Here is a 14,746-nt window from a genome sequence, read left to right on the forward strand (position 1 = left end):
GAACATCCGCGAAATCCAATAATTAATTAATGTTATTGGCTTTACTACTTCTACTTTTTAAATCTTTCGGGGATGCCTAGGTGCCGGAATTTAGTCCATCAGGAGTTATTTTACATGCCAGACTGACGTATTTGAGCACCTTCAAATACTACCGCACTGAGCTAGGATCGAACCTGCCAAGTTAGGGTAAGAAGGCCAGTGCCTCAAACGTCAGAGCCATTCAACTCGGCAGATGACAAATTATATCCCTATCATACTCCTTCCCGTAAGTCCCTTGTACTTCACCATTTATGTTTGTGATGCCCTGTTAATTTTTATACAGTTCGCCCATCATTCGTCTGTCTCCGAAATCTAGACCAACATTAGCCGCAATCCTCATTATCGAAGGCTTTATCTAAATCCACAAATCCGCTATGACTTTCTCATGTCGAGCATTTTATCTATAACATGTCGTAACGTCAAGATAGTTTCCGTTGTACTTCTATTCCGTCTAAATCCAAACTGGTCTTCAACTAAATTTGGTTCACTTTTACTGTCTATTCGGTTATATATTTTTCTTAGCAATATTTTTGAATCAAAGTGGGTTGTTCTTCACATTTTAGAGGTCCAAGTTTCTTTGATATTGGGATTATGGGGCAATTTTGGAAATCTTCTGGAATTTCTCCGGTTTCACATATTTCCGTGATCAGTTTAAAAATAAAGCCGCGTATTTCATCGTCAAATTCCTGTACAGGGTATCACTCCTCCACTCACTTCATCTTGTCATTGTGCTTTATTAACCTTCATTCCTATCACAGCCGTAAGGCTCTTCCTTCGTTAAGGAGGATCCGACTTGATAATGTGTTATGCTATCTTAATTTTTAAGATCGCCTATCTCGGCCGGAACATCACATAATTTCTGTATGTATCGCTACAATCTCCCAATTCTTAGCTCTCAGACGATTATCACATTCGTTTAACATGCTGTCCCTACAGCCAATGTCTGTCTTGAATTGCGTCTTTATCGTTTCAAAGCTGTTTCTCTACCTTCTTTCTCCATCCTTTCCTCTATTTCCTTTCACTTTCCCATTATGTATTTTTTCTTTGCCTGTTTTGTCTCCTTGTTGACCAGATATCAGAACCTTTTATGCCTGGTATTCACATTTTCTTCTTATTCGAGCATGTATAATTCTCAGGAAAGGTTTCAACAAATGGCTCATTAAGCTTATAAGACGATATCCGTTGCGATTTTTTGAAGCTGATTGTTTTGGCAGGGGAATGAAAGTAGATAATAGCCAATCTAATAGCATCGGGACACCTCAGTTATTAATCTCGAAATGTACGATGCATGGGTCCTAAAACATAATATGTCAGGATTTACTTTCTTTACTACTGCCGGGCTGAGTGGCTCGGACGGTTAAGGCGCTGGCCTTCGAACCCCAACTTGGCAGGTTCGATCCTGGCTCAGTCCGGTGGTATTTGAAGGTGCTCAAATACGACAGCCCCGTGTCGGTATATTTACTGGCACGTAAAAGAACTCCTGCGGGACTAAATTCCTGCACCTCGGCATCTCCGAAGACCTTAAAAAGTAGTTAGTGGGAAGTAAAGCAAATAACATTATTATTACTTTCTTTACTTCAAAATCGACGGCAAGAATCGATCACCATTATGTCCCACAGAATTCGCTAATACGTTGTGTTTTAGAATTAGTACCTTGCGCGAGAGGAGCGTGCCAGGTCAGTTATATGGTCTGCTCAGACGCGACTGGAGAGGAACTCGGCGCACTGTCCATTTCGAATGTAATTGTCGCCAATGCATTTTCGACCTCACACAATAGTAAACAAACCTCTCAAGTACGGTGATGTTAATAGTGGTGTGTCTTTCCCCTTCTATCTAGGCGTACACACGTACCTCCTTCAGATAGATAGCCATCGATAGGCCAGTAGATCAAGGTCGTAGAGCATGTGATTTAAAGTAATACTTTTATGCTCGAGTACTGAAGTGCCCATCGAAGAAATAAAATCTTGAAAAATACTTGAGTTTCAGCTCTTGAGAAGTAAATCTTATCACAGTTTTACCAGTTTATATCAGAAGTGAGTAGTCAGCTGTATATAAGTGTAAGCGATGCGTAGATTGCGTAGCATAGCAATGAAGGCCACAGCAGCGCTACTTTGGACTTTATTCGTCCTGGCTACCAGTCAGCTGGCGGAAGTCTTCTCTGATGACGAATATCCGGTTATAACACTGCCGCAGGGTGCTCTGAAAGGGAGGAAGGTGACTCCGGATAATCTTTCTCCTTATTATAGCTTCCTCGGCATACCTTACGGTAAGCCCCCAGTTGGAAATCTCCGCTTTAAGGTAAGAAACTGCCAGAGAACTTCTGTTTATTCAGTGTGTCAACCAATTTAAAAGTTCAGGGAAGTTGGGGCGTTTAAAAATTATTGAGGATTATGCGTTTCCTTCACTCAAAATATAAGGAATGTACTGATGATGAAGATGATTATGATGACAATGATGGTGATGAGGTAGGGAGAGGGTGAAAACTGGTTTCAGCATTTAGCCTACTCCTGTCGAATAACGTAGACGGGTATGCTCAAGGCTTAAAGTCTCCATCGGACGGAGGAATAACCATCAACGTCATACGCCCTTACTTGATATGAACACTGTGGAGAGATTTGGATCTGAACCTCGGCTTTTGGCACTCAATCTAGTGATTAAAAATTGTAGACCACCATTTCTCGTATTCTGCTGGTTGGCATTCTGATCTTGAAAACGTTGTTCCGCCAAAGGGACTCGAACCGACTAAGCAATGTGTCAGACCATAAATACTTGACATATTAAGGATGTTGTCCACCAGATGGGTACATTACCTGAATAAATTAATGTAGTCTTATAGTTGTTACAAAACTCGCTCATAAATGATGAATTCCTTTTTTCGCAAACACTTGTATAAAATCATACTGCACATATCCTAAACTTGTATAAAGAAATCATTAGGGGTAATAGGTCTGGAATTTAAGATTTGATTCCAATGGCTGGAAAAGTATGACTTTCAACGGGCCTCAGACAGTACAAGTGGCGAGGGTGCCTTTAAAGGAAGTGATGATTTGGAGGTAAAAGATTTGGTGATTTGTAACTCCCAATCCAAAAGATAAACGCAGATGTTTAAGGGGTAAGTCGACTAAAAGTAGAACATTTAAAAATTTGGCATACGTGTGTCTCGGACCGCGAGAAGAACAAATGCATCCACTCTTCACAAACTGAAGGTTTTAAAATGTCTTTCTTGTCGTATCAATGAAAGAACACTTCAGTTCTCTGGACACATAGTGAAAGGAACTAGGGAGAACCTAGTTCATGTAGTAATAGAAGGGAAGGTTGAGAGCAGTAGACCACGGAGAAAGACTGCAACAGATGGACGGAACATTCGAAATATATCGTTGGTTTATATTTCCAATGTGTCCTGAAGAAAACCGAAGGTCATCCGGGATGGCGACACTACAGCGCAGATGTGAGCAGCAAAGAGGAAACCAGTGGGATCACGACACTCAGAAATGAATGATTATGACATTCAAGTAAAATAAAAATGGTCAGAATCCGCAAAGAATAATATGACGAGGGATTAGTCCAGCATTTGAAATTTGAAAATTGCTTTAAATTTAGTTGAACATTCAATGATTTTATCTTCAGAATGGGAATTTCGACGCCTAATATGTGGTGCCATTATAAAGATCCTTCTGAAAAAAGTTAATGATATCCCAGCAGTTTACTTGGGCGTATGACCTAGTTGTTATGCCCCTTTATACAAGAAATATCAACAATAGCAACATCATCATCAGTAGCATCATCGACCGTTTCCTTACGACTCTTAGAGACAAAGTTATACAGTTATCGATAAAGTGACAAGTTTTTTTGTTTGCTTCTTACGGAGTTTTAAATATGAATTTGATCCATGATGTTGCATCATTAAATAGAGAAAGTTACACCCAACATAACGATACAGCTGTGTTAAAAGATAAATGGTGTACAATATTTAGAAAATTACGCACCAGATATTTTGAGACAATTATGATATCACTGGGAAGGGGAATTTCAATAGAAATAAAGTGAGCCATCTTAAACGTACCCAAAATTCAACATTACAAGGTATAAATGCACGGAATAATACGAGTTACTTAACTGCACACACAGAAATGTACGGAATGATAAGGGGTGACTTGGTTCGCGCATGCTCGGACTATGTAGTCAGTCGCCCATGACCCTACGTAACCAGCCACGTAACTTAATTTAGCGAGTATCAAACTCCTAATAGCTGTAAATACTTTATTTCAAAGTCAGCTAATCGTAGTTGTTACGGAAACCAAACGGAACAGTCTTTCACCAGTCTCCACTCATATTTGTCACCTTGACTAGGACAACGTTGCTCCATTTTGACATATTGCTAAAGAAACGTCGATGTTTACCCAACTGTATGACAAATATCTGTGATTGTCTTTAATTTGTGAAGTAAAATACATTTATTTCATTGGTAGCATTGTCCTAAGGATTTCGATTACCTAGAATTGGGTATGTGATTTCTATTTCAGGTATCACCACCATTGGCTCGACAGTTCATTGAAGCCATTGGTCATTCTCAGAAGTTACAGCTGTTCAGATCCACGATCCTCCGGTTCATAATGATCAGGATCCTGATGTCTTGACGCATAAGTTCCTCCCGCCTCTGCTTCGTTCCTGCAACTTTTGGGATACTTCTGGCAACGTATTAAGTAACTCCTTCATAACTCCATTGTCATTGACACGAAATATATGTCCATCTCACTCGTGATTTCGATGACTTTAACCATGTTGGATATTTTAAATAGTCTGTTAGGCATGCAGTTTTATAGTCTTCTCCATACTCCACCGTCTTCTACTGACCCAGAAGTGCATCTCAGAATTGTTCTCTAGAAGATTCGAAGCTGTCTTTCACCAGAGTTCTGTTAGATAATACGTTTCAGAACCATATGTTAGTACAAATCTTGTAGAACTTGTAGATCATTATTTTTGTTTTCTCTTCCGGTAATCGAGACTTCGTAAGTCTTGCTAAGGCTATAAAATCCTCTATTTGTGCAGAATAATTTGTTTTTGTGGATTTCATCACTAACATACTTTTATAATATGACCTCTGATCTCAAGTAGGTGAAACTACGCAAAATTCACATTTGTATAAACAAATTTAAATGCACGAAGATGGTTGTGCGTCATTTTTTTTATTTACAGACATATATTGGCCTTATATTAATTGATATGGAGATTCATTTTTCTTGCCGTCTGCAGTTTAGTAAATGCCTATTTCTACCTCTTGTTATTCTTGCTATGATATCACTATCATACTCATACGCTATAATCTGGACTGGATTACAGAAGATAGTGTCTGTCATGTTAATTCCAGAATCTCGAACAACCTGCTCTTAGGCAATGCTGAACAGAAGGCAGGTCAGTGAATATCCTTTCCTAACTAATTTGTAGTTGTTTATTTCAAACCGAGTATTTTCTGCGGTAGCTTTTATAAATGAAGTCAGATTTCCATACCCAGACCACCTCTATCAATAATGATCTGAAATCAAGGAACAAATGATGTGTACCTTTACCATACTCGATGTATTTCCCAAGTATTTTGTGTGTCGTAAGCACTTGACAGACAGTTGATCAACTTGTCGGAATCCACATTGGTAGTCTCCAATGACATTTTCAACACCTGTTAAATAAAACTGTAGTAAATATTTTTCAGGCAATGATCTCTAACCGAATTCCCCTGTGATTGCAACATACCATGATATCACCTTTTTATTTTTGTGCTTTGGACATATAATGCTCAAGTTACATTCTTCAGGTACTTCTTCATTCTTCAGCAATCCATATTCTTGTCATTAGGTTTTGAAGGAGTTAAGTATACTCTCATCCTGCATGTTTTGATATTCTATCTGACTGGATGAGCACCACTCCTGGAGCTTTGTTATTTTACATGTTTGCAAATGCAGGATGTACTTCATCAATGGTTGGCATTAACACTTGCAATTCAGTTTCAAAGCTGTCTGTATTTTCTGCGAAGATGATCTTCCCTTGATTATGACATATAATTCATTAAATAGTTCATTAAAATGCAGAGCCCACCCGTCAAGCAACGCTTCATCCATAATTGCCCCAAACTGTACATTCATTACCTCTTCACAGATTTTTTCTTGGTTACGAATCCTTCCGACTCTTATTAACTTCTGAGAGAAGGGCTTTGTTTCATTGGAGCTGTTTAGATGCTCTAACTCCTCGGTTCTTCTTCTCTCCTACTCTCTCTTTCTCTTCTGTTCTCTTCCTTTCATTTCCAGCAACTCTGTATTATTCCACTAATTTTTTGTATGTTTCTGCTGCATCCTCTTGTATGCTTCACTTTTTAAAACTCAGTCACATGTTTACGCTCTTCATCAAACCAGCCGTTGAATTCTTAACCGGACTGAGTTGCTCAGACGGTAGAGGCGCTGGCCTTCTGACACCAATTTGGCACGTTCGATCCAGGCTCTGTCCGGTGGTATATGAAGGTGCTCAAATACGTCAGAATTGTGTCGGTAGATTTGCCAGTACGTAAAAGAACTCCCACGGGGCTTAATTCCGGCAGCTCGGCGTCTACAAAAACAGTAAAAATGAGTTAGTGGGGCGTAAAGCAAAATATATTTAACACTATTGCACTTTTACCCATATGCTCTTCCTAAGGCATCATCTGTAGCTGTATGAAATACACACTTGAAGTTCCTCTAGGTCTCACCAATACTCTCACCATCACAGAGTGTCAGTGCCTGGCTGATTAATTTAGAATATCTGAGAGCAGTTTCTGGTAATTTTAGGCTACCTGTGTTAATCATTGGCAAATACAAGACTTTGTGGCCTAACCTGACATTTATATATCCGAAAATTAATTTTCGATCGCCTCTTGGGAACTCGCTATTTAGATAATGAGAATATACTTGAAAATATTTCCTAGAACTCTCAACCCGTTGTCTGTTTGATTTACACTGAAAAATGTAGGAGTTTTGTTTCCTTATTCACAATAAAAACAGTTCAAAATAAATGTTCCTTCCTATAACAGCTGTGGAATGCTCTTTGATCCTTCTTTTCTATAACTCCGTTACTTGTACATCTCACTTCTTGGATAGTAGTGATATCAAATCGAGACTTGTCAAGCTGATCCAAACGCTTTCTTAGTGCTCTAGTCTGGTACAACTTTAAAACGTTCCACGATCCAGTTCTCTGGTCCAGTAAACATCTGCCACGTTACCATCGTTGTTATCGGTTTAGCGGTTGGCCGTTAGGGTAGGAAACGTGGAAACTTACGATTGCTAATCGTCAGATGGCGCACGTAAATCCTGCGCTCAATTTCAAACCTCTCCATAGTTGAGGGCGCATTGATTGGACCAGTTGGTGTTATTTGACAGGAGAAGGCTATGCTTTGACACGAAGTTTCAACCTCTTCCTACTTGAGTTGTCACCATCATCATCACAACACATAACAGTAATCCTCACACTTGCGTAATGATCTTCACTTCCGAGGAGAGGAGTAATGATATTTGTTTCTTAAAGGGGCCTAACATCTAGGGCATCGGCCCCTATTGGTGAGCGATGAAGCGTAATGTTATGATTATCAAAATTCCAAAATCCGTCCACTAACTAGAATACGATAACACGATGATAAAAAATTATTATGAACTTAAAACAATCAGTAGATCCGGACCGCAAAAACGGAACGAGGGATTGTTTCTAAAGCAAAATCATATATCGATTATGCTTGCTGTAAAAACGGGTCCAAAATCTAGGTCATCGTCACTGATAATGGTAATACTCACTGGCAAAGTACACCCACAATGTTCATCTTATAGCGGTATTAATCACAGATAACGTAGACTGATGGTGTTCCTCACATAGTGGTACTAACAAAGGTAATGTAGACCCATAGTATTACTGAGGTAATGGTACTACTCACAGGTAACGGAGACCCGTGGTATTCCTCACATAGTGGCACAAAACATAGGCTACGCCAAGACCCACGGGATTTCTTACATGGCGGTACTAATTACAGGAAACGTAGACCGGTGGTCTTCCTCGTATAGTGGTACTAATCATAGGCAATATAAAACCATGTTACTCCTTCCCTATTGATACGATATCACTGATCTATGGTGTTCCTCGCAGTGTTGGTGGTGTTGATTATTGTTTTAAGAGGAAGTACAACAAGGCAACCATAATCAATCAATCAATCAATCAATCAATCAATCAATCAATCAATCAATCAATCAATCAATCAATCAATCAATCAATCAATCAATCAATCAATCAATCAATCAATCAATCAATCAATCAATCAATCAATCAATCAATCAATCAATCAATCAATCAATCAATAAATCAATCAATCAATCAATCAATCAATCAACCAATCAATCAATCAATCAATCAATCAATCACTACTAATCTGCATTTCGGGTAGTCGCCCAGGTGGCAGATTCCCTATCTGTTGTTTGCAGAGCCCTTTCTTAAATGATTGCAAAGAAATTGGAAACTTATTGAGCATGTACCTTGGTAAGTTATTCTAATCCCTAACTCCCCTTCCTATAAAGGAATATTTGGCCCAATTTGTCCTCTTGAATTCCAGCTTTATCTTTATATTGCGATCTTTCCTATTTTTAAAGACAACACTCATAGTTATTCGTCTATTGAGGTCATTTCGCACCATCTCTCCACTGACAGCTGGGAACATACCACTTAGCTGAGCAGCTCTTCTCCTTTCTCCCAAGTCTTCCCAGCCCATTGCAACATTTGTGTAACTCTACTCTTTGGTCAGAAATCAGCCAGAACAAATCGAGCTGCTTTTCTTTGGATTTTTCCAGTTCCTGGATCAAGTAATCCTGGTGGGGGTCCCATACCCTGGAACCATACTCTAGTTGGGGTATTACGAGGGACTCATATGCCCCCTCCTTTACATCCTTACTACAACCCCTAAATACCTTCAAAACCATGCGCAGAGTTCTGTACCCTTTATTTACAATCATATTTATGTGGTTACCCCAATGAAGATCTTTCCTTGTATTAACACGTTGGTACATACAATGATCCCCAAAAGGACCAAAAGGACCTTTCACCCCAGCAACGCACTAATTAAAACTGAGAAGACTTTTCCCATTTGTGAAACTCACAACCTGACTTTTAATCCCGTTTATCATCATAATTTCAATCTCACAACATTATCGTGGTCATTTTGTAGTTGCTCACAAACTTGTAACTTATTTATTACTCTATACAGAATAACATCATCTGTCAAAAGTCTTATCTCTGATTCCACTTCGTTATTCGTATCATTTATATTGTACCCGACATAGTCAGTCTGCGAACACGAGACACCCCAGGGGTGCTCAGTTCGGTGGCTGTAGGCTTATAAAATAAATGAATGTGGCAGGATTTTTATAGGGTTCATCGAATAAGCACGTTCAAGTTTAGAACAAATATGACACTTTTATTTAATTGAATGAAATATTGGCCATCCTGAAATCTGTGATTATGACTATGATCGCTACGTTATGGAATTTAATATGGCTCTTGATGTAACAAACCTAGGTGCAAACAAATGGGATGGTACACGGCAGTTGTTTCCCTAATATTCTAACAGAGTGTTTACATAGTTAAATTTTTTTTATCGTCTTTAAAGTTATTAAATTATTTATTTAAAGTTGAATTAAATATTGTCGTTCAGAAAAATGAGGTCTGGGCCAAGCCTTCATCGACAATCTGGAAAAAATGCAGTAATTGTAAGAACGAGTATAATAAAGAAATTTCCAAGATTCAAAAAGTTAACAATTATAGCAAAATAAAATTTACAGTCGTTATCTTAACAATTTTGTAATTATAAAATGAAAAGTTGAATTTGCCTTGGTTTTCTCTAAGTTAATCCGAGACGTCGGATATACCTGTTCACGTCATCTCACATCTCTTTTCGTGAGAATTAATACTGAACTTTAAGCATCTGATCAATCATTAAACAAAATAAAACGCCTTCTGGGCTTGCAAACGTAAGTAAATGGGGAGAATATCATCCATGTGGAAATCCCGTCCACTATCAATCGATAATATCAAAGTGTCACATTTTTTCAGAACAGAACACATAGAAATTAATTCTCTAACTACTACAAATTACTACTTCTACAGCTAACTACGGAAATTATCAAGAAGATTGTGATTACTAAGAGGAAAATATCTACACTATGTACATGTCGACGAGTGTCGATCAACCGTATTACTCTCCTGTTAACAGATTTATTAAGTTCCAGCCAGATTGAGTTACCTCATGAGAGCGAAAAATTGTATCGACGAATGAGCTGGCATAGTCACGAATCAAATATTATTTAGATATTTCGTCGAAGACCTGTTCTTCAGACCTAAGGCCTTCTCGAACATTCACCTGTACCTTCTACTTGAAATTATTGAATCACTTGAGAAAAGTTGGGATATTCCCACGAATTAAGAAGTACATCGATTAACATGGACTTTCATTTTCTTCATCTGAAGACACTAATATTAGACTACACTGCATTCATCTCGAATAATCCATTATCATGTGAAAAGCTCAGTTTCACGAAGATCAATGTCATGCACAATTATTCCATATACTCTACACGTACAGTGTACTACCATGACGACTCTAACTTGTCGCATCCTAATCTCAAATATGTGTAACCGTGAAATATCAGGACCTACCATCGTCCTACAAATACATAATATCCACTTAAATGTGTCTCGATGATCAATTACTCCAATTAATTATCACATGCCCCAATGCACATATTCTCATTAAATTCGTACATAGAATTCAGACTCAATATCCCGATGACACGTTTTCTCAAACACGAGGTACAAGTAGAAGTTCCATTACAAGGAAAATATTGAAAATATGGACGAAATATCCTACCATTAAATCCATCGGACATAAATTAATTCATATTCGTGACGAAATTCACTCAATAAGCAAAGATGGTGTCGATAACACATGGATAACTCTATCAGAACCCTCACTATCAAATTCATGACCACATGGTCATGAAGTAATCGCATGTGTCAGTTTTACGACATATTCGAGCAAATAGACAACCATAAAATATGTCAAAATAGCTTGCTAAGAAGAAAGAAAGAAAGAATAGAACAAAACTACATAGAACAGATATAAATGAGACGTAATCGACTTAAGGAGAAATCTTCATGTCTGGAAGTCTGGGTTCTCAATCAGCCATGCTAGGATGAAAGAATCTGCATCCCGACGCCGCCAACGGTGGTCGATAGTTTAGAACTTCATGGTGAAGCACTGGTAATCCATAATGCGAAGTTCCGTCCTCTTCTGGAAATGATCACGTCCACGTCTTCCGCGTCCACTCGTAAGAAAGCTGAAACTTACACAAAGTGCTTTAGCATTAACTCCAAACACACACGTAACTGTATTTTGGAAATGACACGTACTTAAGGGATTAATATCTCCACATTCGACGTCTGATCACAGCACTGTTCTAAGTTGTATATAATTATCAGAGGTGTAGAGCACAGGAGTGAAGCCACTATTCTTGACGACAGTATTCACGACGTTCCACGCTGAGCGACTGCAGATGATAGTCCAGGAACACGCCAGTGAGTGTGAGAGTGAGTACTCATATCACATGACTTAAATATCGTGTCTGGTGCACATGCACGGAAGTAAAGTCAATTTAGATACTAAATTCTTCTACTGTACGAATATACAACTTCATTACCATTTTAGCCACAAGGTCGTGTAAATTATTTCAAAATTTTAGTTTTTAATTTATATCCTCTAAATGTGCTATTTTTTATCCAGTTTATTTTAATTTAATCCTTGAGCCTTCCGTAATTATGCACGTCACGCCACCAAAGATATTATAAGTATTTCATTCATATCGTTCCTCGCAATTACAGGTGACACGTGCTGGTATCTCTCCTTCTCTCGCCAACCTTCATTTTTTTATTTTTATCCTGTTAGCCAGTCGGCCGGTCGCCCCCTTCACGTAAACAAAACTTGTTCTCGTCCAAGGTCGCGCACACCCCATCTCGCCGACAAGCGCACACAAGCCACACCAACACCTGTTCACTCAGCTGTGGCCTCACGGTCACAATATGTACAGTAAAACCTCGTTTATCGGGACTAACTGGGACCAAAGGCAATCCGGAAAGTCGTAAATCCTGATAATCCGGGTTATACGAGTAATAAGCTAAACAAAATTCTTAAATCCTTAAATAAGCAGACTTGCCGTTTATGTAATAAAATTATGTACTGTACATAGTATTGTTTACAAGACATTAAAAATATAAAAATCTTAATTACCCTACTGTACATAAAATCACATCCTTTCTTAACAAAGAATAGATCCACAGTCTTCTGTTTTAAACACGTGTGGCGTTTGAACGAAGCACGGTCAAGCAAACGCGTTATCACTAATAGTTCAGCTGGAGTGGTGTCGGGCTGACGCTCCAAGTACGTCATAATGTATGTCGACATGTGTCGTCCGCTGTTGCGGTTTGATCGGTCGCTCCTCGTCCACTTCATCTTCTCTCTCACTGTCGACTGTAGATGTGCATACCGCTACAATTTCTTCATTCTACACCGGATCCCGTGAGATCTCCGAAGTTAAGCAATATTGGGCGTGGTCAGGAGTTGGATGGGTTGCCACGCACTGTTGGTGGGGGGTAAGGGAATGGAGGAGCGGAAAGGAACTGGCCACCCTACCGCACGTAAACTCCGGCTCAGGAACACCTCTGCGGAGGTTCGGACCTGCCTTCGGGCAGTATAACCCTTACCTACATAGCGCCGCAGCCGCCGTCATTGTTGTCTTTCAGCCACACATTGACATATGAGCACCCACTTATTGTTCCTAACATTTGCAGAAGGTCGTCTGCAGTTACCTGCACCAAATCATCGCTTGCCATTTAATTTGTAGCACAAATAGCGGGCCACAGCTTTCTCCATGACTTTTTCAATGAGTCTTTTGTAATGCAATCCCAAGCGTCAGCAACCACTTAAATAACGTCTTTGATGTTGGTTTATTTCAACCAATCAACCACACTCCCCTCCCCTTCCTCTTCAATTATTTCACCAATCAATATTCTTTTCGGTAAAGTCTTTTGATGTTTTCAAGGACGTCCTGGTCCATAGGCTGCAGCTGTGGAGTTACGGTTGATGGAAGAAATTTCACTTTAATTCCTCCACTCATGGGTTCTTCTTCTCCCGGATGAGACGGAGCTTTGTCGATCAGCAAAATTGCTTTTTCTGGTAAACTATTTTCTTTCAGGAATTTTCGAACTTCAGGAACAAAGTTATCAAAAAACCAGTTCTTAAACACAAAATCCGTTGATCCACGCACTTTTTGTGATCGCTAAACCAGTGGCATTGAATAGTGGTTCACATTATTTAGCGCTCGGGGATTCTTTGGTTTACTTACAACGACAAGGGGAAGCTTATGATTCCCCGATGTATTGCTGCAAGCTTTCCTTGCTTTTCTTACACCCCTTAGCCGAATCTTCAAGCTTTGTTGCTAACGTTTTGCTCGGACGCATCCGGTAAAAATGCGCCCAGTTTCGTCAGCATTATAAATTTGATCGGGTGTCGATTCCTCAGATGAAACAAATTGTTCGAAGTGCGTTTTAAATTTTTTAGCTCCAGCAGCATCACTAGACAAGTTCTCTCCATTCACAGTAAGTTGACGAATACCGTGTTGTTTCTCCAACGCTGTATCCACCCCTGGATAACAGTGAAATTTAGGTCATGCAATGTTTCATTATTTGCTATTTTTGCCGTTCCTCTGCCTTCCAAGCTGTCTTTACATATTATTTTACAACAACAGTCTTCAATATCTTTTCTCTGCTTCTTCAAGTCGGACACTGTTTAAGTCCCAACTTCCAGTTCACCGGCTATTTTCATCAATGTTTCTCCTTATCAATTCAATTAATAACAACCAACTTTGTATCAATTGAAACCACATCCTCCTTTCTCTTTGATGCCATTTTAAACTTGTATAATAGAGTGCACTGAATTAGACTCCAAAACACTTTGATAAGAAACTAAAACAATCCGGTTGAAACACACACGATAACTTAATAACCCGTGCCGTTTGAAAATTGTAGGAAAACTGAAGAGATAGAGGGAGGTGTAGTGACTCGTAGGGATCACGGTCAACGCTCTCCCCCGGCGCTATTTATAACTGGTGAGGCCTACCACGTCAGCACCGTGTGACACATTACTAAATCTTTCTTAAACTCAACAGGTAGCATTTAAACAGTAGGCTTACGTACTACAGTACAATAATTAATTGTACAATTTATGCAGGAACCGTACATTGAACCCAACTATAAAGCGAATATTTGGCATACTAATAGTTATGCTCTTGCTAGCATAGTTAAATTTATTATCTAATGTGAACATTAAATTTTAAAAAAACCTGATCCGGATAATCCGGAGGTCCGGATAATCGAGGGCCGGATAAACGAGGTTTTACTTCATAAGGAAACATGAAGGTCCAATAACACGGCCTTGAGGAATTCCGCTTGTAATTATTACAGGGACAGATAAAGCTTCGGCTACTCTAATTCTCTGAGTTCTATTCTCTAGAAACATAGCCAACCATTCAGTCACTCTTTTGCCAAGTCCAATTGCATTAATTTTTGCCAGTAGTCTCCCATGATCTACCCTATCAAATGC

General features: G+C 39.1%; 1 protein-coding gene across 1 annotated transcript in view; it reads left to right on the forward strand.

Annotated features, from left to right (window-relative positions):
* The first annotated feature begins 2,103 nt into the window (after positions 1-2,103).
* The window catches only part of LOC136877729 (esterase FE4), an 89,284-nt gene continuing 76,641 nt past the window's right edge, over positions 2,104-14,746 (forward strand). The window contains exon 1 of the mRNA XM_067151939.2: positions 2,104-2,337. Coding sequence (XP_067008040.2) covers positions 2,104-2,337 — 234 coding nt within the window. The remainder of the gene's footprint in view (positions 2,338-14,746) is intronic.

This window comes from Anabrus simplex, chromosome 7, assembly GCF_040414725.1.
Source record: "Anabrus simplex isolate iqAnaSimp1 chromosome 7, ASM4041472v1, whole genome shotgun sequence".
NCBI classification, from domain to species: Eukaryota; Metazoa; Arthropoda; class Insecta; order Orthoptera; family Tettigoniidae; genus Anabrus; species Anabrus simplex.